At 40.0% G+C, this 26,840-nt stretch overlaps 1 protein-coding gene across 1 annotated transcript; it reads right to left on the reverse strand.

Moving 5' to 3' along the window:
* Window positions 1-24,114: 24,114 nt before the first annotated feature.
* Window positions 24,115-24,967, reverse strand: LOC143342022 (uncharacterized). The gene is made up of 2 exons (XM_076765504.1): window positions 24,822-24,967; window positions 24,115-24,691 (listed from the first exon to the last, which is right to left on the reverse strand). The coding sequence occupies exons 1-2, from the start codon at window positions 24,965-24,967 to the stop codon at window positions 24,115-24,117; spliced, it is 723 nt and encodes a 240-aa protein (XP_076621619.1).
* Window positions 24,968-26,840: the final 1,873 nt, after the last annotated feature.

The following is a 26,840-nucleotide window of genomic DNA, read 5'->3' on the forward strand; positions in this document are numbered from 1 at the left end:
GTAGGATGGGAAAATATGAACAATCTTCTGAGTTGCTTTTCTAAGAATCTCATATTGATATTTTGACAATGAAGCATCAAGAACTAAAGCCAATGCCTCGTTTGGATTGAATGTGGCGGTAGGTATTGACAAATTGTCGCTCAGCCATAATAATTAATTCTTCAGAATAATTTTCACGTAATTAGTTCGATCACAGTACTCATCAAAACTCTTTTCTCGATGTCCAATTTGAAAATGTTGTGACCCAAAGTAATTAAGAAGATTTGATCCAACCATTTCTTATTCTTCTTTATAAAGGCATTTTTGTTTCGCGATGCAGATTACCATTTTTTTTTTTTTTAAATTTGGTAAGAAAATTTACATTAATTTTTTACGAATCTCTTCCATCATGTTTTCTGTAATGTCTGGATATTTAACTTTAATAGCTTCGACACATTTACATTGCTTAACAACACAATATCAACTAATTCTCTGTAACTGATGTTGAAAGCTTCCATGTTGTAAGACAAATAAAAATCAACCTTGGATTCATAAACATTCATGGGAGATACACTATTCATAAACATTCGTCTCTCACCCTGTATAACTGATCATGCTTTATGGCTGTCATAACTTTTACTTTATTTTTATTTCTGTTGAGGGTGTTACTATAATTTGATGGAAGCAGGTTACACGTTTAATAAAAGAAGACACAGTCGTGAAAAAGAACTTAGATATATTTGATTATATATATTTACGTCTACAGGAAAATATCCCAGGACTTTACGTGTCCTGTCGTGAACGTGAACTGCCGAAAAACGGTAGCCTTCGAGCAAACTAAAAACGGTCAAACTTTTTCCAGGTATACGCTTGACCTGCGACAAACCCAGACGCTGTGATTTCGAAGACTCGTGGGGTTTCCCGATTGCTTTAGTGATGGGGAATTTTTTTTCTTCAACAATTTCTAATTGTCGTGCGATCTTTTTCGAACGTCACTGTATAGCCACGATCTGTGGCACGAGAGACTGACAAAAGATTATTCCGTAAACCCGGTACATACAATGTGTTCTCTAATTTGATAGATTTTGACGAGCATCTACCTGTTTTCGCATTTAAATTTACATTAGCTATACCGGTTGATTCTACCCATTGATCGGCGGCTGTATACACCTTGTATTGTTCATCATTGTCTACAATCTCGAATTTACTTCGCTCGTTACAGTTGTCGGGCGGCTATCAAGGCACCATACGCTCGACATTTTAACCGGTTCCATATTGTACGCGATCGCGGTCATTGCTTCGCTTAAATGATACGAATTTTCCCGTATGATACTTGTTTGCCAGATCCTGGGTTTTCTCTGGTTTGGATCACGTAGTAATGTGGTACCACATCGAAACAGTCAATTAAAACTGGTTGCGATTAATATTTTAGAGGATAACGCCGGTTAGGTTTGTGTTAGGTCTGGTATTTGCCATCATCTAGCTCATACTTTCGCATCTTTCGCATACTTGTTGGCCAGATCCTGGGTCTATTTCTGGATAGGATCCCGTAGTAATGTGGTTCCGCACCGAAACAGTCAATCAAACCTGGTTGCGATTAATATTTTAGAGGATAACGCCGGTTATGTCTGGGTTAGTTCTGGTATTTGCAATCATCTGGCTCAAACTTTCGCGTTTTTCACATACTTATTGGCCAGATCCTGGGTTTTTTCTGGTTTGGATCCCGTAGTAATGTGGTTCCACACCGAAACAGTCAATTAAACCTGGTTGCGATTAATATTTTGGTGGATAACGCCGGTTATGTCTGGGTAAGGTCTCGTATTTGCCCTCATCTGGCTCGTACTGTCGCATTTTTCGCATACTTGTTGGCCAGATCCAGGGCTTTTTCTGGTTTGGATCACGTAGTATTGTGGTACCACACTGGAGCAGTCAATTAAACCTGGTTGCGATTAATATTTTGGAGGATAACGCCGGTTATGTCTCGGTTAGGTCTGGGATTTGCCCTCATCTGGCTCGTACTTACGCGTTTTTCGCATACTTGTTGGCCAGTTCCTCGCCTTTTTCTGGCTCGAATCCCGTAGTAATGTGGTACCGCACTGAAACAGTCAATAAAAGCTGCTTCCGATTAGTATTTTAGAGGATAACTCTGGTTATGTCTGTGTTAGTTCTGGTATTTGCAATCATCTGACACATACTATCGCATTTTTCGCATACTTGTTGGCCAGATCCTGGCCTTTTTCTGGCTTGGATCACGTAGTAATGCGGTACCACACCGAAACAGTCAATTAAACCTGGTTGCGATTAACATTTTAGAGGAGAAGGCCGGTTATGTCTCGGTTAGGTCTGGGATTTGCCCTCATCTGGCTCGTACTTACACGTTTTTCGCATACTTGTTGGCCAGATCCTCGCTTTTTTCTGGCTTGGATCCCGTAGTAATGTGGTTCCACACCGAAACAGTCAATTAGACCTGGTTGCGATTAATATTTTAGAGGAGAACGCCGGTTATGTTTCTGTTAGGTCTGGGATTTGCCCTCATCTGGCTCGTACTTACACGTTTTTCGCATACTTGTTGGCCAGATCCTCGCCTTTTTCTGGCTTGGATCCCGTAGTAATGTGGTTCCACACCGAAACAGTCAATTACACATGGTTGCGATTAATATTTTAGAGGATAACGCCGCTTATGTCTCGGTTAGGTCTGGGATTTGCCCTCATCTGGCTCGTACTTACGCGTTTTCCGCATACTTGTTGGCCAGATCCTCGCCTTTTTCTGGCTTGGATCCCGTAGTAATGTGGTTCCACACCGAAACAGTCAATTACACATGGTAGCGATTAATATTTTGGAGGATAACGCCGGTTATGTCTCGGCTGGGTCTGGGATTTGCCCTCATCTGGCTCGTACTTTCGCATTTTTCGCATACTTGTTGGCCAGATCCTGGGTTTTTTCTGGTTTGGATCCCGTAGTAATGTGGTTCCACACCGAAACAGTCAATTAATCCTGGTTGCGATTAATATTTTAGAGGATAACGCCGGTTATGTCACGGTTAGGTCTGGGATTTGCCCTCATCTTGCACGTACTTTCGTGTTTTTCGCATACTTGTTGGCCAAATCGTGGGTTTTTTCTGGTTTGGATCCCGTAGTAATGTGGTTCCACACCGAAACGGTCAATTAAACCTGGTTGCCATTAACATTTTAGAGGAGAACGCCGGTTATGTCTGGGTTAGGTCTGGTATTTGCCATCATCTAGTACGTACTTCCGATTTCAATGATTTTTGAATATACATACAACCGCCGCTCGGCCTTAGTTTTCGAGGTATTTTCGAAAAAAAGTCGGAACTAATACATTGAATTCCGCCTGTCGTGTGCATCCGTGTTACCTCTTAAGCGTTAGTATGCGATTGCCGTTTTTCTACTGTTTTGCAGGCAGCAGCACACTGACGGACACCAATACATATACACATATATAACTGGCTTGAAAATCAAATTTAACTAATTTTAGTGATTTTGGGTTAGATTTTTTTATACTACTCAAATCGAGTTTTTAAGCACACCCGTTATACGCACCCATTTTCGGTCGCCCCGATGTATCTATAGAAACAATAAACAATCGGCGATTTAACGCTTACACACACGCTGCGACAGTCACGTACGTATAGATACAATTCATTGTAGTAGCAGCGATCTTTTTGACGAAAAATTTCGGCAACTAAGGCCGAGCGGCGGTAACATGTACAAAGAAAAAATCTTCATAACAGTGACCTTGACAACATATTTCAAGGTCATCGAAATCTGAGGAATCGCTAAAGTAAATAATTACGGTGATAAAACTATATAAAGACTTTTTAAGCATGACAGATAAAACTTACAGAGGCTTTAATAGAAAATTTTAGAACAAAATATTTACTTAAAATATGTTAAAACTTACATTTTGTAAAAACCGACGATATTGACTGTGTGTGTAAATCGTCCTGAGTTCGGGCCCGGTGCAGTAAAACACGTGCATCGATCTATGTTATGTACGTTTCTCGCGTGCTACTTTCTCGATCTATACTTTTATATAAAAATTTTCGATGTGCATTTGTAGCTATTACGTGTAGCATCATGAACATCTCTTAGAAAATCACTCCTACTCATTTGGACAGAATTTTGACTTTTATCATTTTAGCGAGAAGTCGTTGTTCTGCTCGGAGAACACATACAGAGAGTATAGATATCCTGTTTCCTTCAACCGAACGACATGTGTCCCTGTATAAATTTATGAAGTAAGCCAGACAAGTAGGAAGAATATGAATATATTGGTAAAAATATTCCTCTTACCTTTATGACCTGTGTATTGGATAACATAGAGTTACATTCTTTTACCGTTGAATTCGAAATTCTGAACGAAGGTACAGGACTCGTCAAAAACGTTTTTTATTCTTTTTATAACTCCGGTTTACAAAAAACAACCAATTCAATTCAGTTGCAAGAATGCATAAGTGATAGAACTGCATAAAGACTTTTTAAGCGTGAGAGATAAAACTTACAGAGGCTTTAATAGAAAATTTTAAATCAAAATATTAAGACTTACCTTTTGTAAAAACCGACGATATTGACTGTGTGTATAAATCGTCCTACGTTCGGGCCCGGTGCAGTAAAACACGTGCATCGATCTATGTTATGTACGTTCCTCGCGTGCTACTTTCTCGATCTATACTTTTATATAAAAATTTTCGATGTGCATTTGTAGCTATTACGTGTAGCATCATGAGCAAGCTCTGAGAAGGTCACTCCTACTCCGCATTTGGACAGAATTTTGACTTTCATGATTTTAGCGAGAAGCTGTTTTTCTGCTCGGAGAACACATACAGGGTGTATAGATATCCTGCTTCCTTCAACCGAACGACATGTGTCCCTAAAAAATATATTTATGAAGTAAGTCGGTCAAGTAGGAACAATATTCAGATATTTAAGAATATGAATATATTGGTAAACATATTCCTCCTACCTTTATGTCCTGTGTATTGGATAACATAGAGTTACATTCTTTTATCGTTGAATTCGAAATTCTGAACGAAGGTACAGGACTCGTCAAAAACGTTTATTATTCTTTTTATAACTCTGGTTTACGAAAAACAACCAATTCAATCCAGTTGCAAGAATGCATAAGCGATAAAACTGCATAAAGACTTTTTAAGCGTGAGAGATAAAACTTACAGAGGCTTTAATAGAAAATTTTAAAACAAAATATTAAGACTTACCTTTTGTAAAAACCGACGATATTGACTGTGTGTATAAATCGTCCTACGTTCGGGCCCGGTGCAGTAAAACACGTGCATCGATCTATGTTATGTACGTTCCTCGCGTGCTACTTTCTCGATCTATACTTTTATATAAAAATTTTCGATGTGCATTTGTAGCTATTACGTGTAGCATCATGAGCAAACTCTTAGAAAATCACTCCTACTTCTCATTTGGACAGAATTTTGACTTTCCTGATTTTAGCGAGAAGTTGTTTTTCTGCTCGGAGAACACATGCAGGGTGTATAGATATCCTGCTTCCTTCAACCGAACGACATGTGTCCCTAAAAAATATATTTATGAAGTAAGTCGGTCAAGTAGGAACAATATTCAGATATTTAAGAATATGAATATATTGGTAAACATATTCCTCCTACCTTTATGTCCTGTGTATTGGATAACATAGTGTTACATTCTTTTACCGCTGAATTCGAAATTCTGAACGAAGGTACAGGACTCGTCACAAACGTTTTTTATTCTTTTTATAACTCCGGTTTACAAAAAACAACCAATTATATTAAGTTGCAAGAATGCATAAGTGATAAAACTGCATAAAGACTTTTTAAGCATGAGAGATAAAACTTACAGAGGCCTTAATAGAAAATTTTATAACAAAATGTTTACTTAAAATATGTTAAAACTTACATTTTGTAAAAACCGACGATATTGACTGTGTGTGTAAATCGTCCTGAGTTCGGGCCCGGTGCAGTAAAACACGTGCATCGATCTATGTTACGTACGTTTCTCGCGTGCTACTTTCTCGATCTATACTTTTACATAAAAATTTTCGACGTGCATTTGTAGCTATTACGTGTAGCATCATGAGCAAACTCTTAGAAAATCACTCCTACTCCTCATTTGGACAGAATTTTGACTTCCATGATTTTAGCGAGAAGTTGTTTTTCTGCTCGGAGAACACAGATCCTGGTAGATTTTCGACGTGCGATTGTAACTATTATCCTTTCTAGGTTTCTCTTTTTTAGTTGGTGCCTTCTTCTTCGTAATTTCATGCTTTTCCATAAAAAATTCCTTGTCCTTAACGTTTCGTTTTTTATCCTCTTTAGTCTTTTCCACTTTCGGCTTTCTAGAGCTGATTGGGGGTCTAGGCCTTTTTTAAAGGTAATCCCCCCAAAATCATACGTCTCCTGCGTTTCGTCAAACGTTAGTACGTTACATAGTCGAATGGCTCGGTCGCCATCAACCGCGTTAACTATGTTCATCCTTAAAGACAATTCCAGTTTGCGCATAGCGTATCCAGTCAATCTGCCTTTAAAAAAGTCCTCGACATTTACTTTAATCTGGGTTTCGGGTAGTAACGCAAAGCGCCCTTCCCCGATGAATTTGAATCCTCTAGTAAGGTCACTTCCAATGCTATCAACGTTTGTATCAATGTTAAATAAATGCTTTTCGTCGCGGTCTATCATGCTGAAAAAACTTGCCTTGACAACTTTCTCATCCTTCTGACGCCAACAGTACATGGAATGTTAAAGCTACACCAGAGGGTTTATTTTGCAGTAGATATTTATTAATTCTTAATACAATGTTGTAACAAGCACGTATGCGTTGATCAAGGCCAAAAGCCACGAGATGATGTCGTCTCAAGCGGCAACACGATATCCAACATACAATAACTAACAACGTACAGAACTGCCAACACGAAATATGGCGCGTGAATTAAACTCACTCTAACACGCCCCCTTAATACGCGTGTTAATTTAAAATAGTAATGTAGAATTCTCGAGGAAAGGGAAGGTTTAAATTCCATTAACGCGTTGATGGATATATATATTATATTTAAACTAATATTACATCTTCTGCTCCGTAGGAACTATGTATAACGCTGAACGCGACTCCGCAACTAACTCGCCCGCTGAACATTCACGCTTTAATTAATTGTACGAATGATTGTCTTACCTCGATTTCCGGCTGACCTCGCCTATACTAACCGTGCCGTCCCGATGGAATTCTTCGAGCGCTTCGTCCGCCCGTGTCGTGGAAATTCGACACGCGCGTCCCGCATCGCGATGCGGAGGTTGAAACGAGCCACTCGAGTGTAATCGACTCGGGAGTCTGTGGAAGCAATTCGCGGTCGGTGTGCTTCCACCGGGATATCTCTCGCGGTACACGCGGGCAGCCTCCTCCGCGTTTCCATTACATTGTGCGAAGATGAAGAACATCCGATAGTATTCGGCGTTAGAACGATCCATGTTCCTGGAAAAACGCGAAGGTACTGTGAAAAATTTTGACTGATAAATTGCATTTTCCCTTCCGAAAAATATCTTCGCCCTCCCCACTACGTCACTAGGTCAGTGTACCGGCTATGAATTCTGGAGGATCCGGCTCGCTCGTTCGGCAAATCAATGTCGTCGGTTACGATTGCACGTTTGAGGAACAAGTGAGTGGTCTGGGCAATGTCCGCGACTTACGTCCTCTCGGTTCTGTCGTGTTGAAAAACAATAGAGAACAATCAGAAAAAGCCTCTATTCTTTATAGCCATGCGACGACTGCTGTTTTTCCATGTCCAACTCATTGTCGCGCGGCTCGGAATTACCTGTGATCGGCGAACGTGCAGACCATGTTCTTGCCGTGTATCGCACAAGGCCAAAAGTCCCATCGGCTAATTGACCCTGGCGGAGTTATTTTTTTATTACTGCAAAACTGTCGCAAATGTCGACTTTGCTATTCGAATTTTAAATTTCTCAAATACAAATTCCAGGAAGACATATTTTTTAATATTTTTGCTAAATATTTGAGATTTTTAAGAAATATCTTTGCTAAATATTTATTTCTCAAATAAAAACTAGAAGAAATATTTGTTACTACTACATTTTTACATTTACATCAAATTTACAATTTTGTAAACGACTCAGCGTCACTTACACCCCCGAACAAAATGGACTAGCCGAAAGGAAGAATAGGACGATTTTGGACATGACGCGATGTCTGTTGTTGCAATCGTCGTTACCAGATTGTTTTTGGGGGGAAGCCGCAAACACGGCAAATTATATACGCAACCGATGCCCGTCTGCCAGCCTCGGAGGCACAACACCATTTGAAAAGTGGACAGGGCGAGTTCCAGACGTACGTCATCTACGGATTTTCGGTTGCGACGTGTATTCTCGTGACAGAACACCGAACCAGGGGAAGCTCAGACCTCGTTCAAGAAGAGGAATATTCGTCGGATATTCGGAGACCTCAAAGGCTTATCGTGTGTGGGTTCCAGAAGAAAGAAGAATTGACATCACACGCGATGTTATTTTCATGGACGAAAACTCCATTGTAGACAGGAGAGTCGATGTGCAAGAGAAGTCGACAACATCCGGAGAAGTAGGAAAATCTGAACCTACTGGACTTCTCGAGGTAGTTTTATCCCCGAATGACAATTCAAACGAGGGAAGAGAACAGATTCGCCAGCAAGAACCGGACGAGATCGTCGACTTTGAATCGGGGGAAGTGAGTGCTAGCGATTCAGGCGACGACTTAACTGGCGATCAAGAGGAAACACCTAGACGAACACGTGGACGTCCGCGGATCATAAGGACGGGTTCGAGGGGAAGACCCCGAAAATTGTTTCATACGGCTACCAAAGCCGAGATAAAGACATGCAAGATATTCTAACTAAAGGCGCATGTTCAAAGATTGTATTAGGTCTCTGACTTATAGCCTTGACCAAGCTAGTCATCTCTGACGTTTGGACCACGTACTGTAGCACCTAACACTCCTGTGTTTGCTGGGTCAGATAATCTGTCTAGAAATTGGGTGTATGAGTTTGTGTATGGTGGCACCACTCCTAACTCATATGGGCTTCTTGTGTGTGAAACGGCCACTCCACGTACTGGTATTGTATCTGAGTATATGTATGCCGGTTCTTGTCTCGGTTGATCTGCCTGAACTGGATTAGGCAAGCCATTCTCCTGAGCCTGAATAGGCTGATTCGCTGGTGCTGGATTTGGTTGTGGTGCTCTTCTGGCTCGTCGATGATACTGACGGAATTGGTTCTCGGTCATGGTGTATCCCGCCGCTCTCACAAATTTGGTCCTCCCTGAATTGAATGAAACACGATCTAGTTTCCTCATGGCTGCTATCTCCACTGGAGTTGGATCGTCCCACCACACTTCTTGTACTGCTTGCTCTACTCGAACCACTTGATTGGGTTGTACTACTTCGTATGTGAAACCAGATACATATGATCGTCATAACGATGCCCATGATGTATAAGATTGGCCGCGACACCCAGCTTTGGATGCGGTGTCTGTGCCGCCTAATGTCTGGTCCAAATACCCTACTGAGCTCCCAACTTCTGCTAGGGGGTAAGACCACCACCCTGTCATATTCTTTACAGTATCGGGGAATTTTATGTTGGTCAAAGACACAGACTTCTGTGTCGTCGATTCCATCGTGGTTTAAAAACATCCGTAGGATGTAGAACAGACGAAAACGAAATAAACGTCGAACAAATCGTGAAAATAACGAACTATCGGAATCAGGTCCCGTACCGAGACGTAACATAGACGAAAAGAAATAATAATTAATATCTCGATACGGCCAGAACCTAGCTTCGATCGCTCGACTGGAGATACGTATACTCGTAAGCCACACTCCAGAGTGGCACGAGACAAACTTGGTGAGCGAATGGATTCGTGCTATGGCTTAAGAACTCATCTTAAGACATGGCCGCCGACGTATTTACTAAAGGGATCTCAGGATCAAAACACTGGGCTTGTTTGAAAAAGCTCGGATTAAATTTTTGTTGTCCATAGGAGCACAGCCGACGAACGTTCCGGGGAAGCATGGGATTCTATTTCAAAGGAGCCCGCGCTTTGGACATCATACGACTATGCACTTATGTCTAGTGCACGTCGAGGGGAAGTGTTAAGATTCCACATCGGGGGGCGACCCGAATCAAGTCATACGCCCCTGTCGTTGCCCCGTCGGGACCGACGCGCGACTGTTTGGCGACGACGAGTTTGCAGTTGTTTCTTCTTCATATAACGACATGTTTTACCTTTCCGCGACTACGACGTTTATTCATGTTATGTATAATTAATAAATCTTGTTTGTGAGTTAACACCATTTCATTTCCGAGTCTTCTAACCGGGAGCTGCCCTCCAAACAAATTAGCAGGAAGTTCAAAACAAAACTTTACAACAACTTTAAACGTTAATAACTTTGGTATATTCCTAGCAAACGGCCCGTTCAACGATCGGGATGAGTTATACGTCATTCGATTCGTCTAATTCAGTATATTATTTATATGCATTTCATTATCTGCGGAATTTCGGTATTTTTACAAAGTAAGGTTAACACTAGGTTTACGGACACTTGTTGCGCTTATTTTTATTATAATTCGCTACGTTGACAGTTGCATTAAAATGCAGTTTTTCTTTTAATTAGAGGATACATCCATATCATTACATCAATTCAATTCAACATAAATTGCTAACAAATAACATTTATGAGTCCTATAACGTTAAGTTTAGAATCTGAATGCGTCAAATTGACGCATACCGTAAACCTAGTGTTAAGTATATTTTGATAGGTTCACAGGTGGAAACAAGTGATTGTCGTTGCTGTGTTCAAAATGCCAGCTAGGTAAATGCTAATTTGTTAACATTAACATTTATTGAATGAAATTTCTGCTATTTCTGCAAATATCTCATTGAATAAATCACCATCTTCCTATGGTGTCCCAAGTATCCAACGAAGTTACTCTTCTTGAAAATATAAAATATCGATAGTATTATATGTTACAAAAAAGATAAAAAAATGTGTGGCACGCCTCCAAGTGGTTTCAATTTAATTCATGTAAGCATCAGTAATGAGATTTTAAAAATTGACGCTGTGATTAATTTCCAAATGGCCTCTATGTCATTATTTCTACAACAAAATGTTGATTCATCAAGTCTCTATCTACTCTTCTCTACCCTTCCAATTGCTGCGCAGTATTTTTATTTAATTTTAGTTATATAATATTACGACATTAGCTGAGTTTGTTTTTAGAAAACCACGTTCTTTGCTTTGCAAATATCTGTATATAATGCAATGGCTTTTAAAAAATAAGGGTATAAACATCTCACCGTGAACCATAGTTTACATTTTAAAGATCCAGAAACAGGAGCTCATACGAATACAATAGAAACTACGTGGAAGCATAGTAAACACTTTTTGCCTGAATATTGTCGGTCAGTATATGCAGTTCCACACGTTTTTTAATATGTTTTGTAACATATAATACCAACCTTCCAAGCTAGGAAAGGATGATTTATTTAATCAGTTCTTAAAAGAAATTTCAGAAATTTGATTTGATTGATTCTGTAAAAAATCAAAATATATTAGACTTAGATGATAATGAAACTTAATAATAAAAACAAGTTAAACCAACGTACTACGTACAATAGTAATTTATTATATTGTAAACACTGTTAGAGGGGGGAGGCATTTTTTACTGTTGCTACATGTACTGTCTACCTAGAGTAGAGCTAGGTTATATGGGTGGGTTTTAATACTGTCCACCTGATCGACTCATGAAAAGTGCTGGGCCTATAACCATTGAAAAGGAAATTAGGCGTACGAGGTGGAATGCACTTAGGTTTATTTCACAACAACACAAATATAACATAAACATAATTGAACAAGTAAAACTATAAGATTACATGTTCATCAGAACACGCGGGTCTCGAACACGCAACACACCGGGAGATATGTCTAAGCAGCGAGTGGTAACCTGCGCGCGCATCACGGGCATAATACTATATGCATGCAACATAGAGGGAAGAGCAAACTCCTTCAAAAAGTCTATGCGTAAAAAAATGATCATTATGCATACACGTTCTACAAATTCCCATTTGACAATGTAGCATTATCCAATTAGATCAATTATTTGTAATTTGTAAAATGAACATAGCAACGATAGTCACTTGTTTCTATCTGTGAGCCTATCAAGTAACTTAACCTTACTTTTTTACTGTAACTTTACAAACACTTTATAAAAAAATAACGATTTTCCGCAGATAATGAAATGCATATCAATAATGTACTGAATTAGACGAATCGAATGATGTATAACTCACCCCGATCCGTGAACAGGCCGTTTGCTAAGAATGTTTCACAACTTTTCAACGAAGTCTAAAATTTTTCCCAAGGATGGCCGAATACACTGTATAGATATCCTGTTTCCTTCAACCGAACGACATGTGTCCCTGTATAAATTTATAAAGTAAGTCGGTCAAGTAGGAAGAATATGAATATATTGGTAAAAATATTCCTCTTACCTTTATGTCGTGTGTATTGGATAATATAGATTTACATTCTTCTACCGCTGAATTCGAAATTCTGAACTAAAGTACAGGACTCGTCAAAAACGTTATTTATTCTTTTCATAACTCTGGTTTACAAAAAACAACCAATTTAATTCAGTTGCAAGAATGCATAAGTGATAAAATTGCATAAAGACTTTTTAAGCGTGAGAGATAAAACTTACAGAGGCTTTAATAGAAAATTTTAAAACAAAATATTAAGACTTACCTTTTGTAAAAACCGACGATATTGATTGTGTGTGTAAATGGTCCTACGTTCGTGGCGATGCAGTAAAATACGTGCATCGATCTATGTTATGTACGTTCCTCGCGTGCTACTTTCTCGATCTATACTTTTATATAAAAATTTTCGATGTGCATTTGTAGCTATTACGTGTAGCATCATGAGCAAGCTCTGAGAAGATCACTCCTACTCCGCATTTGGACAGAATTTTGACTTCCATGATTTTAGCGAGAAGCTGTTTTTCTGCTCGGAGAACACATACAGGGTGTATAGATATCCTGCTTCCTTCAACCGAACGACATGTGTCCCTAAAAAATATATTTATAAAGTAAGTCGGTCAAGCAGGAAGAATATTAAGATATTTAAGAATATGAATATATTGGTAAAAATATTCCTCTTACCTTTATGTCCTGTGTATTGGATAACATAGATTTAGATTCTTTTACCGCTGAATTCGAAATTCTGAACTAAAGTACAGGACTCGTCAGAAACGTTATTAATTCGTTGCTACTTAATTTTTATTATAATTGCTATTATTGGGTGCTGTTGCATCCGGCATGTCTTAAATTATTAACTGAATTCCAAATTAAAGGAAAAGTAAAAAAAAAAAAAACGATTTTTTTTTATCTCAGGGTGTTGTAACCCCTTAAGGCCTCTATATGATCTCAAATAATCTGGTCGCGAAAAATCAAATTTAACTAATTTTAGTGATTTTGAATCGACTCTACCTTAGACTCTAACCTAACCTAATTCATTGATTAGGAATATTAGATTAGGTGAGGTTAGGCTATTTTCCATTCCCGGTTGCCGTGAGGCAGCCGGGACACACGGGTTCAAATAAAAAATCGTAAAATTTGGTTGTTTATATTTAATTGTCACTATTTACAGTTGTAAATATTTCAGCCATAATATCAAACAATTTTATTATTCGATTATCAAAATCGTGTTGTCGCCGGAACAAAAATTCAGCCAAATACCCAACATAATGTTTATGGCGTGTTACCATATCTTGGAATATTTGCCCTTGTTTCTAGCCACAAGCGTTCGGTATTTTGTGTGTGCGCGTTCGTTTGTAGATCTACAAAGTTTATTCTATGATTCACTCTTAAATGGATATATCCTTTTTGAAGGCAAAATCATAAGATTTCCAGCAATCGGATATAATGGTGGTCCCAGGTTTGATCCACTTCCGGATGATATCTAGCAAGGCGTCTGATGATCTGTCTGAAACTGGCACGATAAAGGCACGTTTACTGGAACACTCAGTTCCTCCAAATATCCATTGGCCCGTAAGAAGTCGTCCTTTATTAAATTTTCGTTTCCGAATCTTGGCCTCATCAATCTCGACGACTTCATTTTCACCACCGATTAGAACGGAATGTTTTTCCACCCACAATGTACACAACTCACGACAAAAACTGGCCCAGTCTACTGCTGTCATCGATGATATGTGTTTTAAGACCTAACCACCCTTAGGGGGTTATTCTGGTCTAACGGGGGTCCGGATTACGAGGGAAAAGACACTGGGGAAAAGTATTAAAAAATCGATGCACTTAAATTTGTATAATTTAATTTATCCTTTAATAAAAGAAAAAAAGGAAAAAAACCCGCTTGGACGTCGACCAGACGTCTGGGGGAAAAAACCTGCCGGCTGCTATCGGCCCAGCTCACGATGTGTTGTTCTGTAACAAGGAAAGACAAGGCTGGGTTTTCCCTTTCATAACCGCGTAGCACAAACGTCATATGAAAGTCGGACGAAAACCCACAGTCTTTTAAATTTAGATTGAAATCTCGCCAAGCGGGAACTGAATTTTTCTCGATTCCCTCACACGACCGCATAGCTTGAGCGTCACGTGCTATTCGGCGAGATTGTACAGTCAATAAAATAAATGCCTCACCGATTTAATTAATTATTAGCAGCAATTTAACATTCTCAACGAAAGGTTCGAGTGTTCTCAGAACCATTTTTGGAGAATCTGATTTCTTCGCGGAGCTGAATCGGTGGTCGATCTGCTCGCTGCGGGAGGGGAAACCACCCCCTCGCGGCGCTATCCCTGCTCTTCGATGCCTATCTCTTCTTAATTTCAATATTCCGCTACCCTCTCTGTTTATGGATCGTCGACGATCGATCCCAAGTAAACGTGTTGGGTCGATCACGTGACTGAAGCAGGCAAAATTCCATGTATGGTTTTTCGAACCTGTATCGTTCCGTGTACCGATCTACGCATCAGAGAGTCTCTGGAATGTCGCGTACACGAAAAACAATACCGTAGGAGGAATTTATGGTTCTCAGTTATAATTCACGTTGAATTGAATATTTCTCTAAATGGTTCTCAAATCCGTCAATTAATGCGATATTTAAACAATATGTTTAGTTCATTGTGTAGAAATTCTTGTCGCGGTGGTTTTATCATAAAATGGTAGCCGATAAATCGACAAATGTCTTGAATAGGGCCACGTATTTCACTAAACCATGTATTACGTAATGCGCTAATTTTTGAATTGCAGTTTATTTTCACTTTTTTCTTATTTCGATTTTTAGAGTAACAATAATTACGGTCAAATGTCATTGGGTTTTCACTTCCACACTTCATGGCAATACATACTATTACGGATCACTTTTTTTCAATTAAAAAATCAATTAAATCATTATAATTATTACATATATTTAAATATTCATATAATTACATTTTGTATTATTTCCAGAAGTACACAAGGTTTCGAATGGTCACTGGTTGACGTGCCGCTGCCTGCAAAACAGTAGAAAAGCGGCGATCGCATATTAACGCGTGAAGTGTAACACGGATGCACACGATCAGCCATAATTTAATGTATTAGTTCCGACAGTTTTTCGAAAATATCTCGAAAACTAAGGCCGAGCGGCGGTTATATGTATAGGAAAAAGTTGTTTAAAATGTTGATTTCTATAACATTCAAAAATCACCGAAATCGGAGGTACCGTCCGTAATCTAAATAATTACCTCCATAGTTTTGCCAGACACCGCATTGTTCATTAACCTGCATAAATTTTTCTCGAAATCATTGATAGTGTTACGTCGGGATTCCGTCGGCATTGGTAAAAAAGCATTTCCCTAGAGTTACCTGGTTATACAGGATGTTCGGCCACCCCAAGGAAAAATTTTAATGGGAGATTCTAGAGCCCAAAATAAGACGAAAATCAAGAATACCAATTTGTTGTTGAAGACTTCGTTAAAAAGTTATTAACAATTAAATTTAAAAATTTCAAATCGTTCTGGAAAAACTATTTTCAGTTGCGGGGGTTAATTACAGTCATTTTTGGTCATTACACATACCTTTGAAATCCTATCCATTTTCGAGAAAAAAATTCGGGTAGGTGCGAAATTTTTTGGTGAAAAAAAAATTTTTCAAATCGTTTTGGAAAAATTATTTTCGGTTGCGGGGGTTAATTACAATAATTTTTTATGAATAGACATACCCCCGAAATCCTGCGCATTTTCGAGAAAAAAATCAGCACGGACGGAACTTTAGACGTTAATAACTTTTTAACAAAGCCTTCATCAACAAATTGGTATTCTTGATTTTCGTCTTATTTTGGCCTCTAGAATCCCCCATTAAAATTTTTCCCAGGAGTGGCCGAACACTGTATACCCCTGGTCCCGATCGTCTTTTGGTTTTCCTTCGCGCCGAGTGCAAAAGTTCGCGGCGCGTGCCATGGAACATTCTCGGTCCTTCGAGGACCGAGGAATAATTTATTGATCGGACTCTGCTAATAGCTCGCTTCGAAGGTATAAAATCTATTATATGTATATTTCTTAATCCTACGCGTGTTCAACTCCATAACATTAATTAATCAACTTTTATGGCTTTTTATAGGACCGAAATGAGTATAATAACTAACAACGAGTAACATAACGATTAATACATGAATAGAATTAAATATCATACCTAGTGCTTGAATATAATAATTACTAATGAATGAACTATATATTTATAAAGTTTTATGATGTTACGAGCGGTCTCCGCGATCCGGCTACTTACTATCTAGTAACTTACTATACAAAATATGGGGAGAAAGGAGTCAGTGTGGGGGAGACGTATGCCGTGTGAACGCCCCCCCCCCCCCCCCCCAAAATAAGAATTTTGACCATGCCAAAATTCTTCACATATTAAGCTGGTCTCTCAACTCGCCGTATGTATATACTCCTTGATCAAAAAGTTGTAGGACTTTATTCATAAAATCGAAAATACAAGTTTATTCGTCCAAATCGATATGGCCCCCTTCAAAGTACTCCCCATCGACTGCAATGCACTTGCGCCAGCGCTTGATCCAATCCTCGAAACACCGCTGGTACTCAATTTTCGGTATGTCCATCAAAGCCGTCTTCGATTTTGTCATGACCTCCTCTCGGGTATTGTAACGCGTTCCGCGAAGCGGTTTTTTAAGTCGGTCGAACAGGAAAAAGTCGCAGGGAGCCAAATCTGGTGAATTTGAAGGCTGCTGGATAGTGTTCGTGTTGTTTTTGGACAAAAACTCACGGATAAGGATCGCATTGTGCGCCGCTGCGTTATCGTGGTGCAAAATCCACGAGTTGTTTGCCCACAAAACCGGTCTTTTTTGACGAATTGCTTCGCGCAAACGTCTCATAACGCCCAGATAATACTCCTTATTGACTCCCTGCTTTTCTGGCACGAATTCTTGATGCACAACACCCTTGTAATCCATGAAAACCGTGAGCATCGTCTTCTTTCTTGACTGAAAACGATGTGGTTTTTTCGGTCTCGGCTCTTTCGGTGCACGCCATTCACTCGCTTGATGTCTGGATTGTGTCATACTCATAAATCCACGTCATCGTCTCCAGTGATGATACGTTTAATAAATGTTAGGTCGGATTCGACCTTGGAAATCATGTCTTTCGCGATTTCAACGCGGTCCTTTCTTTGCATGAAATTGAGGTCTTTCGGCACCAGTTTTGCAGTGACACGTCTGAGGCCCAAATCACTAACCAAAACGTCTTGAACGGATCCATAAGCGATGTTCAAGTCCTCTGCTAGCTCTCTGATGGTCAATTGGCGGTTTTCGGACAACATTTCTTCAATTTTATCGATGTTTTCCCACTGCGTTTGTCATCCTCGACCGACTCACGACCATTTCAGAAGCGTTCATGCCATCGAAAAACGTTTGATCTCGAAAGAGTATCGTTGCCGAAACACTTCTCCAACATACCCAAGGTCTGCGGACCGTAAAATCCGTTTTTTACACAAAATTTAATGCAAACTCGTTGATGCTCAAATGATGCCATTTTCAAAATCGAAAACACGAACAAAGGAAATGTACTCAGCACAGCGTAACTTTTACAAATATCAAGCTATGACGCTGAAATTGGAAGGAAGTGTTAATGACAGATATGGTAACCAAACAAAAAAAAAAGAAGCATTCGGGTGATTGACAGCGACACACGGTGGACAGTCCTAGAACTTTTTGATCAAGGTAGTATACGTGGGGTATTGGGAGGAACCGATGGGTGGCTCTGGCCGATGTCCGCCGCGTTGCTTGTCGTATCCCACTGCGTTGTTGCCTCTGCTTTAACCTGCTTCGTTGACCTGGTCAGATGTAGCAGCAGGTGGGTTATGCTGCTCCAGAAGGCTGCCACGAGGTGAATGCTCCACCCGTATACTGAGTGTAGAGCATAGCCATGAATCACTGTGTCCACCACTGCCTTTACAGCGCGGAGCGCTAAGTACATTTCCATGCACCCTGCAATAAAGGAGCCGAACGCCATGAATCAGCCCCAGATCCTTTTGGAGGTGCGCCAACGATTCCTCTTCCATGAGGTTCATCATTTTCAGGTTCCTCGCTGGTATTTGTGGTCCTTATGGCCCCTTTTGCCAGTGTATTTAAAACCGACGGCCGCTCTACTGGAAAAAGAATGGGATTTCTTAATTTTTCTAACTCATCCATACCATAAATTTCCTGTAGCCAGGTTTGCCGGATCAACATATTTTCACGATGATCTGGTCAGTGGGGTGATAGTCTCTGGTGGCAAACTTTTCACTGGATTATCTTCACTGCCTATATCAATAGGATTATTGGACGGCATACGAGCTAAACGGCCAAAAACTAATTCGTGTGGGGTATACCATGTCCCCTCATGCATGCTTGTATTGTATGAAAAAGAAGCCATTGGAAGCCATTTATCCCAATTCCTATGCTTATCCATAAAATGTTTTAAATATTCCTTCAGCACGTGATGTGACCTTTCTTAAAACTGTTCGATTGTGGATGAAATGCCGCAGTTTTAATATGTAAAAATTTTAAATTTCTTTGTTATTACCTGCATTAATTTACTTAGAAAATTCGCGCCTCGATCGGTCAATATTGCCTTCGGGCATCCAAATGTACAAATAAAATGGTCACTGCATCTGCGATATTTACTGCAGTTGCCTGTTTTAGAGGAATGGCCAGGGAATATTTCGTTAAAAGATCTTGGATAGTGAAAATATACGAGTTCCCAGAAGGAGTTACTGGAAGGGGTCCCACAACATACATCGAAATTTTGTCAAATGCTAGACCAGGGGTATCCGTCAATGTCATCGGTTGTCTGATTTTGCAGCGTGTTAATTTCTTTATTTGAAAATTAGCACAATTCTGTATGAAGGTCTCTATTTCGTCTTTCATGTTCGGCCAATAAAACTTTTTCCCGAATCCTATTATATGTCTTATTCATCCCTTTATGTCCCCCGAATGCTGACGCGTGATTTTCCGTGATTATGTCCGCTCGTCTGTCTACCGTCGAAATCTGTACCGAACCGTGATAAATTGTTATCCTACAATCGCTGTCTTCAAAAATTGATGCTATCGCGTCTCTAATCTCGTATCAAGGCACCTCGTCAAATGAAATTTTTGCTATCGAAATTGTTTCTATTTGTAATTCCGTCACCACGTCCAATAACGATCGTAATGCTTCCAATAATATTTCTTTATTTACTGCTTGAATTAACCGTTCCTTTATAGGCAACGCTATGTAATATTTTGAATTTCTAATCGTTGGGTTTGCTCGCCCTAGTATCGCGTTCCTTCTCTCGCCAATTTGAGAGCCCTCTCATCCACAGGTTCCTCTTTTAATGTTACGAAATATGTTAAATTATAGCAGGCCGCGCATCCCGCTCGGAGAGGGAGGGCTCAGATGATCTGGATGGACCTCCAGAAATGGGGCGGCCCGTCATTAGTCTCCTTTGGTCACCACGTCGGGGGCCAGGGGTTTGACGGGCTGCCCCTGAAAGCTGCAAGTGCTCGGTGCAAGGGGCCCGAACACCGAAGGCAGCCCCAGGGCCGCGGGCGTTGGGTGACCTGGCGTCCGCGGCGGAAAAATCAGGGGCGGAGGGACATGTCGTCCTTCCCCCCGGGATGAGCCTCGACAGGCAAGGCGCGTCGGGGGACTCTGTAATGTCTCACTAGAGTTCCTGGCCCCTCGTCGCAGCGCCGGAGGACGGTCACCGTGGGGTTTTAGCCGGTAAGAGTCCGGCACTACCCCGAGGCCCCTACTTGGGGCCTTGGGGTGTCCATGAGGATTTCCCCACGAACAAAAAAAAAAAAAAAATTAGTTCAAATAAATCCGTTCGTATACTTCACTCTAATACCATTCGATTTGAGTAGTCGAAACATTGCCTGCCTCTTTTAACATATGGTTTTATACCCAGGCATACACAACCATCAAAAATTGTAATTTTTGTTGGTAGACTGCCTCCTTTGAATTTGATTAATATGAAGTCAGTCTCCACCACCTCATATCCCCTATCCGTTCTTGTCCCCCCCCCCCCCCCCATCTTTCCCTCATTCTTCCCGGTATTGTTACTTTAAAATTCTCTCCTTGCTTTTCCCTCAATTTCTCAAACAGCTCTCCATCCTTCCCTTCTTCTTTTGGTTTTACTTCCGCCTTTCTCCTCCCTATCATGCGTATTGCCTCTATCTTCTTGGTTGAATCCCTACAGAATTTAAAAATTTTTATGAAATTGTTCTTTTTTCTATATGTCGCTTTCTTCCCCCTTATTTCGATTTCTAATAACGGGACTTTCTCCTCTGTTGCTGTCACCGTTTCCTCTTTCAACCTGGTCCCTTCACCTTCCCCCATGTTTCCCACGCTCTCCTTACTTCTCTATTCTTCTCCCGTTTTATCCGTCCACCTTCCATCCCTGCCTCCTCTTCCTACACCCTCTCCCTCTCCTTTCGTTTCCTTCATTCCCCTATTTTCTTCCACCCTCTTCTCCACACCTCCTTCCCTACCGCTTCCCTTTCTGCCTTCTTCTACTTCTGACCACTGCTGACCACCGCTTATATTTCTGGCAACGTACACCGATTACTACTGGCTACTGGCAGCCTCTGCTGACCTCTGCCAACATCTTCCGACGTCAGCTCACCATCGCTGACCACTGCTGACCGTTGCTGACAACTTGTGACATGATGTAATATAATATAATATGTTTATATGTATTCAAGTTTTGTATAATGTAAATCTATGGCAATAAATGATGTAATTTCAAAGAATTCTATGTATTTTCATCATTTTTTTACCCCTCTTTCCCTCTCCAAAATTTCCCGCTGTCAGGAATTTCTGCGAATTCCTGGAAATGACGTCATTTCTAAGAATTCCTGAAAATTCTCGGATCCCTGAAACTTACCGGCGTCCCTGAAACTTCTCGGAATTCCTGAAATTTTCAAGAAGTTTCAGGCAGCGGCTAAAATTCCGGCCTGAATTTTTCGGTAAAAAATTTAAAGAACTATTACGTAATAGCTCTTTAAAATTTTTCGCGGCCGGAATTTTTCGGCAAAAATTACGTAATATTACGTAACATTATGTAATATTACGTAATAGCTCTTCAAAATTTTTGCCGTTGCCTGAAGCTTGTTGGAAATTTGGAGAGGGAAAGAGGGGTAAAAAATGATGAGAATACACAGAATTCTTTGAAATTATATCATTTATTGCCATAGATTTACGTTATACAAAACTTGAATACATATAAACATATTATATTATATTACATCATGTCACAAGTTGTCAGCAACGGTCAGCAGTGGTCAGCGATGGTCAGCTGACGTCGGGAGATGTTGGCAAAGGCCAGCTTAGGTCGGGAGATGCTGGCAGTAGCCAGTAGTAATCGTTGTACGTTGCCAGAAATATAAGCGGTGGTCAGCAGTGGTCAGCAGCGGTCAGCAGAGCCCAACGGAGGTAGGCAGAAGTCAGTAGTAATCGTTATACGTTGTCAGAAATTCCAGGAGTGGTCAGCAGCGGTCAGCAGAGGCTGGGAGAGACTAACAGTAGCCAGTCGTAATCGTTATACGTTGTCAGAAGTAACAGGAGTGGTCAGCAGCGGTCAGCAGAGGCGAGGGGACGCTGGCAGAGGTTAACAGAGGAAGGCAGGAGTCGTAGTAATCGTTGTACGTTGCCAGAAACATAAGCGGTGGTCAGCAGAGGCCAGCAGTGGCAAGCAGAGATCACCAGGGGTGAATAGTAGCAAGTAGTAAGCGTTATATGTTGTCAGAAGCATCAGAGGTGATCAGCAGCGGTCAGCAGAGACGAGCAGAGGCATGCAGTGGCAAGCAGAGATCAGCAGGGGCGAACAGTAGCATGTAGTAATTGTTATACGATGTCAGAAGCATTAGGGGTGGTCAGCAGTGTTCAGCAGAGGCCAGCAAAGGCATGCACAAGCAAGCAGAAACCTGCAAAGGCAAGCAGTGACTTGTAGGGGCATGCAGTAGTAAGTATTAATCTTTATACATTATCAGAAATACCTGCAGTGGTCAGTAGCGTTCGGCAGAGGCCAGGAAAGTTCAGCAGAGACAAGCACACGCTGACAGAGATCAGCAAAGATCAACAGAGGTTAGCAGAAGTCAGTAGTAATCGTTATAGGTTGTCAGAAATATGAGCGATGGGCAGTAGAGTCCAGCAGTGGCAAGCAGAGATCACCAGGGGCGAATAGTAGCAAGTAGTAAGCGTTATATGTTGTCAGAAGCATCAGAGGTGGTCAGCAGCGCTCAGCAGCGCTCAGCAGAGGCATGCAGTGGTAAGCAGAGATCACCAGGGGCGAACAGTAGCATGTAGTAATTGTTATACGATGTCAGAAGCATCAGGGGTGGTCAGCAGTGTTCAGCAGAGGCCAGCAAAGGCATGCACAGGCAAGCAGAGACTTGTAGGGGCATGCAGTAGTTAGTAAGTATTAATCTTTATACATTATCAGAAATACCTGCAGTGGTCAGTAGCGTTCGGCAGAGGCCAGGAAAGTTCAGCTGAGACAAGCACACGCTGACAGAGATTAGCAAAGGCCAACAGAGGTTAGCAGAAGTTAGTAGTAATCGTTATAGGTTGTCAGAAATATAAGCGATGGGCAGTAGAGTCCAGCAGTGGCAAGCAGTAATCAGGAACAGTCAGTAACAGTCGCTGTATGGTGTCAAAAGTTGTCGGGAGTTCTGAACTTTTGTCAGCACTGGTCATCAGAAATCATCAGAGGCAAATAGAAACCAGGAGTAATTTGCAGAGTTCAGTAATGAACTCTAGGAAAGGCAAGTAAAAATAGCTGGGTAGTCGAGATTCCGAATCGTATGCCGTTGACGTGAGGTCGGATTTCAGTTGTTCAAAAGCGAGAAGGCAAATGTGAGCCTGCCTCTCTTAACTCCCATGAGACGTGTCCACGGTGTACTCGGCGCTTCGTCTGGTATCTCTAGTTTATACCAGAGATGACAGATCACGCGTATGTACGTGAGCTTGTAGTGTTTCGGAAAGTCGACAAAGGTAAACTGACTGCTCTCCTTCAAGAGTCTCAGAGACTACAAATCGTATGCCGTAGACAGGAGGTCGGATTTCAGTTGTTAAGAGCGAGAAGGCAAATGTGAGCCTTTCTCTCTCGACTCTCACGAGGCAGTCCGAAATTACTTCGGGCAGCTTCGGAATAATTGAGAAACAGGGCATGTGTCAGTTTGCCTTTGTCGACTTTCCGAAACTCTACGAGTTCACGCGTGATCTGGTACAGTAGACCGATAAGAAGATGTCGAGGCTAAGGTATGCGGGTACGATTGGTTGCCGTGGATAAGTCACACCTCATGCACACACATTCTAGATCGTCGCGCGCTATTAGCCGATCCGGTCACACATACTAATCGCGTCGTCTGACAAAGACGCTTCGAGATAAAGTAAGATGAGACGACGTCTTCGTTGCGGTGGATTTTAAAGCAAGGGCGTAGGCTCAGATTATAGAGTTCCATCACAAACCAAATAAAAATGACATTATGTTTCTTAATACACTTATTTACAATTACTTATACATAAATATCAGGCTGTTACTTACTTATTCCATATCTTCTGAAAGACTACTTCCACTTGAACTTTCAGTTTCAGAATTGCTGTCTTCAATTGTTAATTCTGCCATCATGGAATCTAGTAAGTTATCTTTCTCCCAATACTGCTTTTCCAATTTCTCAACGTGCTCACAGCATTTTACCCAATCTTCAGGCGATATGGAATTTATAGCATCATCAGTTAATTTATATAATTGGGCACTTGTTAAGGTCGAGGGATTATTTTCCCTTACTTTTCGTTTTACTTGTGCCCAAATTAATTCTATAGGGTTCAGTTCGCACATATAGGGCGGCAATCTTAACATTGTGGGCCCGTGTGCTTTTAAAATTTCATCGATTTTATAAGTTTTTCCTTTAGATTTATTATTTTCGATTAATTCATATAATTCGTACCGCAGCATGCTTTCAGCAAATGGAATATTATTTTTTGTAAGCCATTCAATCATTTTTGGCTTTGTAGTATATTTGGAAGGAGGCTTATTTATTTGTACTGAATGGTAAGGTGCATTGTCCATTATAATAATTGTATTTTCGGAAATATTTGGTAATAATTTTTCTTGGATCCATCTGTTAACAGTTTTTGTATTAGGAACAAGTGTGAAACGCGTGTAGGATAACTTATCAAATATTTAATTCACTAAGCATAAAAGCTAATTAAAGACACATGTAATTTAATTTCATGTTAATGTATACATACCTTTGAAAATTTTCTCCATTCATTTGTCCGTTGTAATCTCCAGTTTCCGAGCGGGCTTTAAACATTAACTTGGCACCATTAATAAATCCTGCCTTCCCTCCAGCATGTACAATTATAAATCGGTGTGATGCACTGGTGTTTTTCATAATGCCAATCATGTGCTCACTCTGCCAACATTTTCCAAAAGATAGGGTATTGTCCACCAAAGTTTCATCGATATAAATTATATTTTTATTTTGGGCACGATAATATTGAAGGGCTTTTAAATATTTGCCTCTCCAAGCAACAATTTGTGGCCGTTCTATTAAAAATTTTCTAATGTTGCTGCTTTTTTTCCATTTATACCCCATACTTTTTAATAATTTCCGAAGTGTGTCAAGTTTCCAAGGGAACTCAATTTTTTCTCTTATTGCGGCTAATAATTTTGGCCCACTGGGCACAATTTTCTTATTGGTGTAAAAATCATAAATTATATTTCGGATCACAGTCCTATCTTCTTCCGAACAATGGAACTTTTTTTCAATTCTTCTTGGACGTTTTTTTCCAGGAGATGAAAGAAGCTCATCTTCCGTGGACTCCGAATCTTCCTTCCAGATTCTCGTCACCGTTGATACGGAAACACCGGTATAGTCTGCAATACGCGCATTAGATTGTTTCGCGGCATGCAGATATTGCCCTTTGTTTGCTTCTTCATCACACTTTTTAATTACACGCCGAATAATGTTTCGGGCCTCACTATGGACGGTTTGGCCCCTTTTTCGAGATTCCATCTCGTTTGTTAAATATTTAATTTAATAAACAGTAAAACTACTAAACTAATATTGAATAAATAAAAATGTAAAAAATGCAAAAAGTAAAAAAGGATAAATATGTATAAATACAAAAAGTAAAAAGGATAAATATGTAAAAAATGCAAAAAGTAAAAAAAGATAAATATATACAAATGCAAAAAGTAAAATAGATAAATACGTATAAATATAAAAAACGAAATATATAAAAAATTAAGTAAAACTAAAAACAAGATAATAAACTAAACTAAACTAAACTGTAAAAAACACTACACTACTATAATAGAAAAAAAGAATTTAAATTAAATAATTAAAAAACGCTTTGGATACACTCGATACGCACTGGTAGACTACTCTGGAGAAACTGTTGGTCGTTGGAAAAAGCGTTGGAAAAGCAACGTTTTTCCCACTCTTTACTCGAATCCAGCGTAGAAAAATTATTGTCATGTGGTGAAATGAGAAATGCAGAATAGTTGGCCTGCTCATAGGGTTATTTGGGGGGTACAAGCAGGCAAAACTTTTACCGCTTGCAGCACTTTCCAACATTAGAAAACTTCCTGTGCCTTCAAGGGTTCCTTGTCACCATAAACTTTCCAAGCCTACCGTCACTTTTTTTAAATTCAATAGAGACGTGACCTTTAAGACTTAAACACTCCTTGTCAAACATCCCCTCAAGACAGTCCACATGTTTCTGCTTCAAGACTCTCTTCCCTTTTAAAATTTTAAATTCTATATCTTTGCAATACATTGGAAACCAATTTGCGGATAATTCGAAATCATTGTAATAAGACTAAGTTTAGTCTATTAAGAACATTTAATTTCGTTATATACAGGGTGTTCGGCCACCTCTGGGAAAAATTTTAATGGGGGATTCTAGAGGCTAAAATAAGACAAAAATCAAAAATACCAATTTATTGATGGAGGCTTCGTTAAAAAGTTATTAACAATTAAATTTAAAAATTTTAAATCGTTCTGGAAAAATTATTTTCAGTTGCAGGGGTCAATTACAATCATTTTTGGTGAATAGACATACCCCCGAAATCTTGCGCATTCTAGAGAAAACAATTCAGTACGGATGGAATTTTAAACGTTAATAACTTTCTAACAAAGCCTCCATCAACAAATTGGTATTTTTGATTTTTGTTTTATTTTGGCCTCTAGAATCCCGCATTAAAATTTTTCTCAGGGGTGGCCGAACACCCCGTATATGTAAGGAAAAATAATTTAATTC

This window comes from Colletes latitarsis, chromosome 5 (genome assembly GCF_051014445.1).
Source record: "Colletes latitarsis isolate SP2378_abdomen chromosome 5, iyColLati1, whole genome shotgun sequence".
Taxonomy (NCBI): Eukaryota; Metazoa; Arthropoda; class Insecta; order Hymenoptera; family Colletidae; genus Colletes; species Colletes latitarsis.

Coding starts and splice junctions, on each gene's coding strand:
- LOC143342022 (XM_076765504.1), bottom strand. CDS start 24,967: ATGAAAAACACCAGTGCATCACACCGATTTATAATTGTACATGCTGGA. Junction 24,692..24,821: donor AATGGAGAAAATTTTCAAAG/GTATGTATACAT, acceptor AACTGTTAACAG/ATGGATCCAAGAAAAATTAT.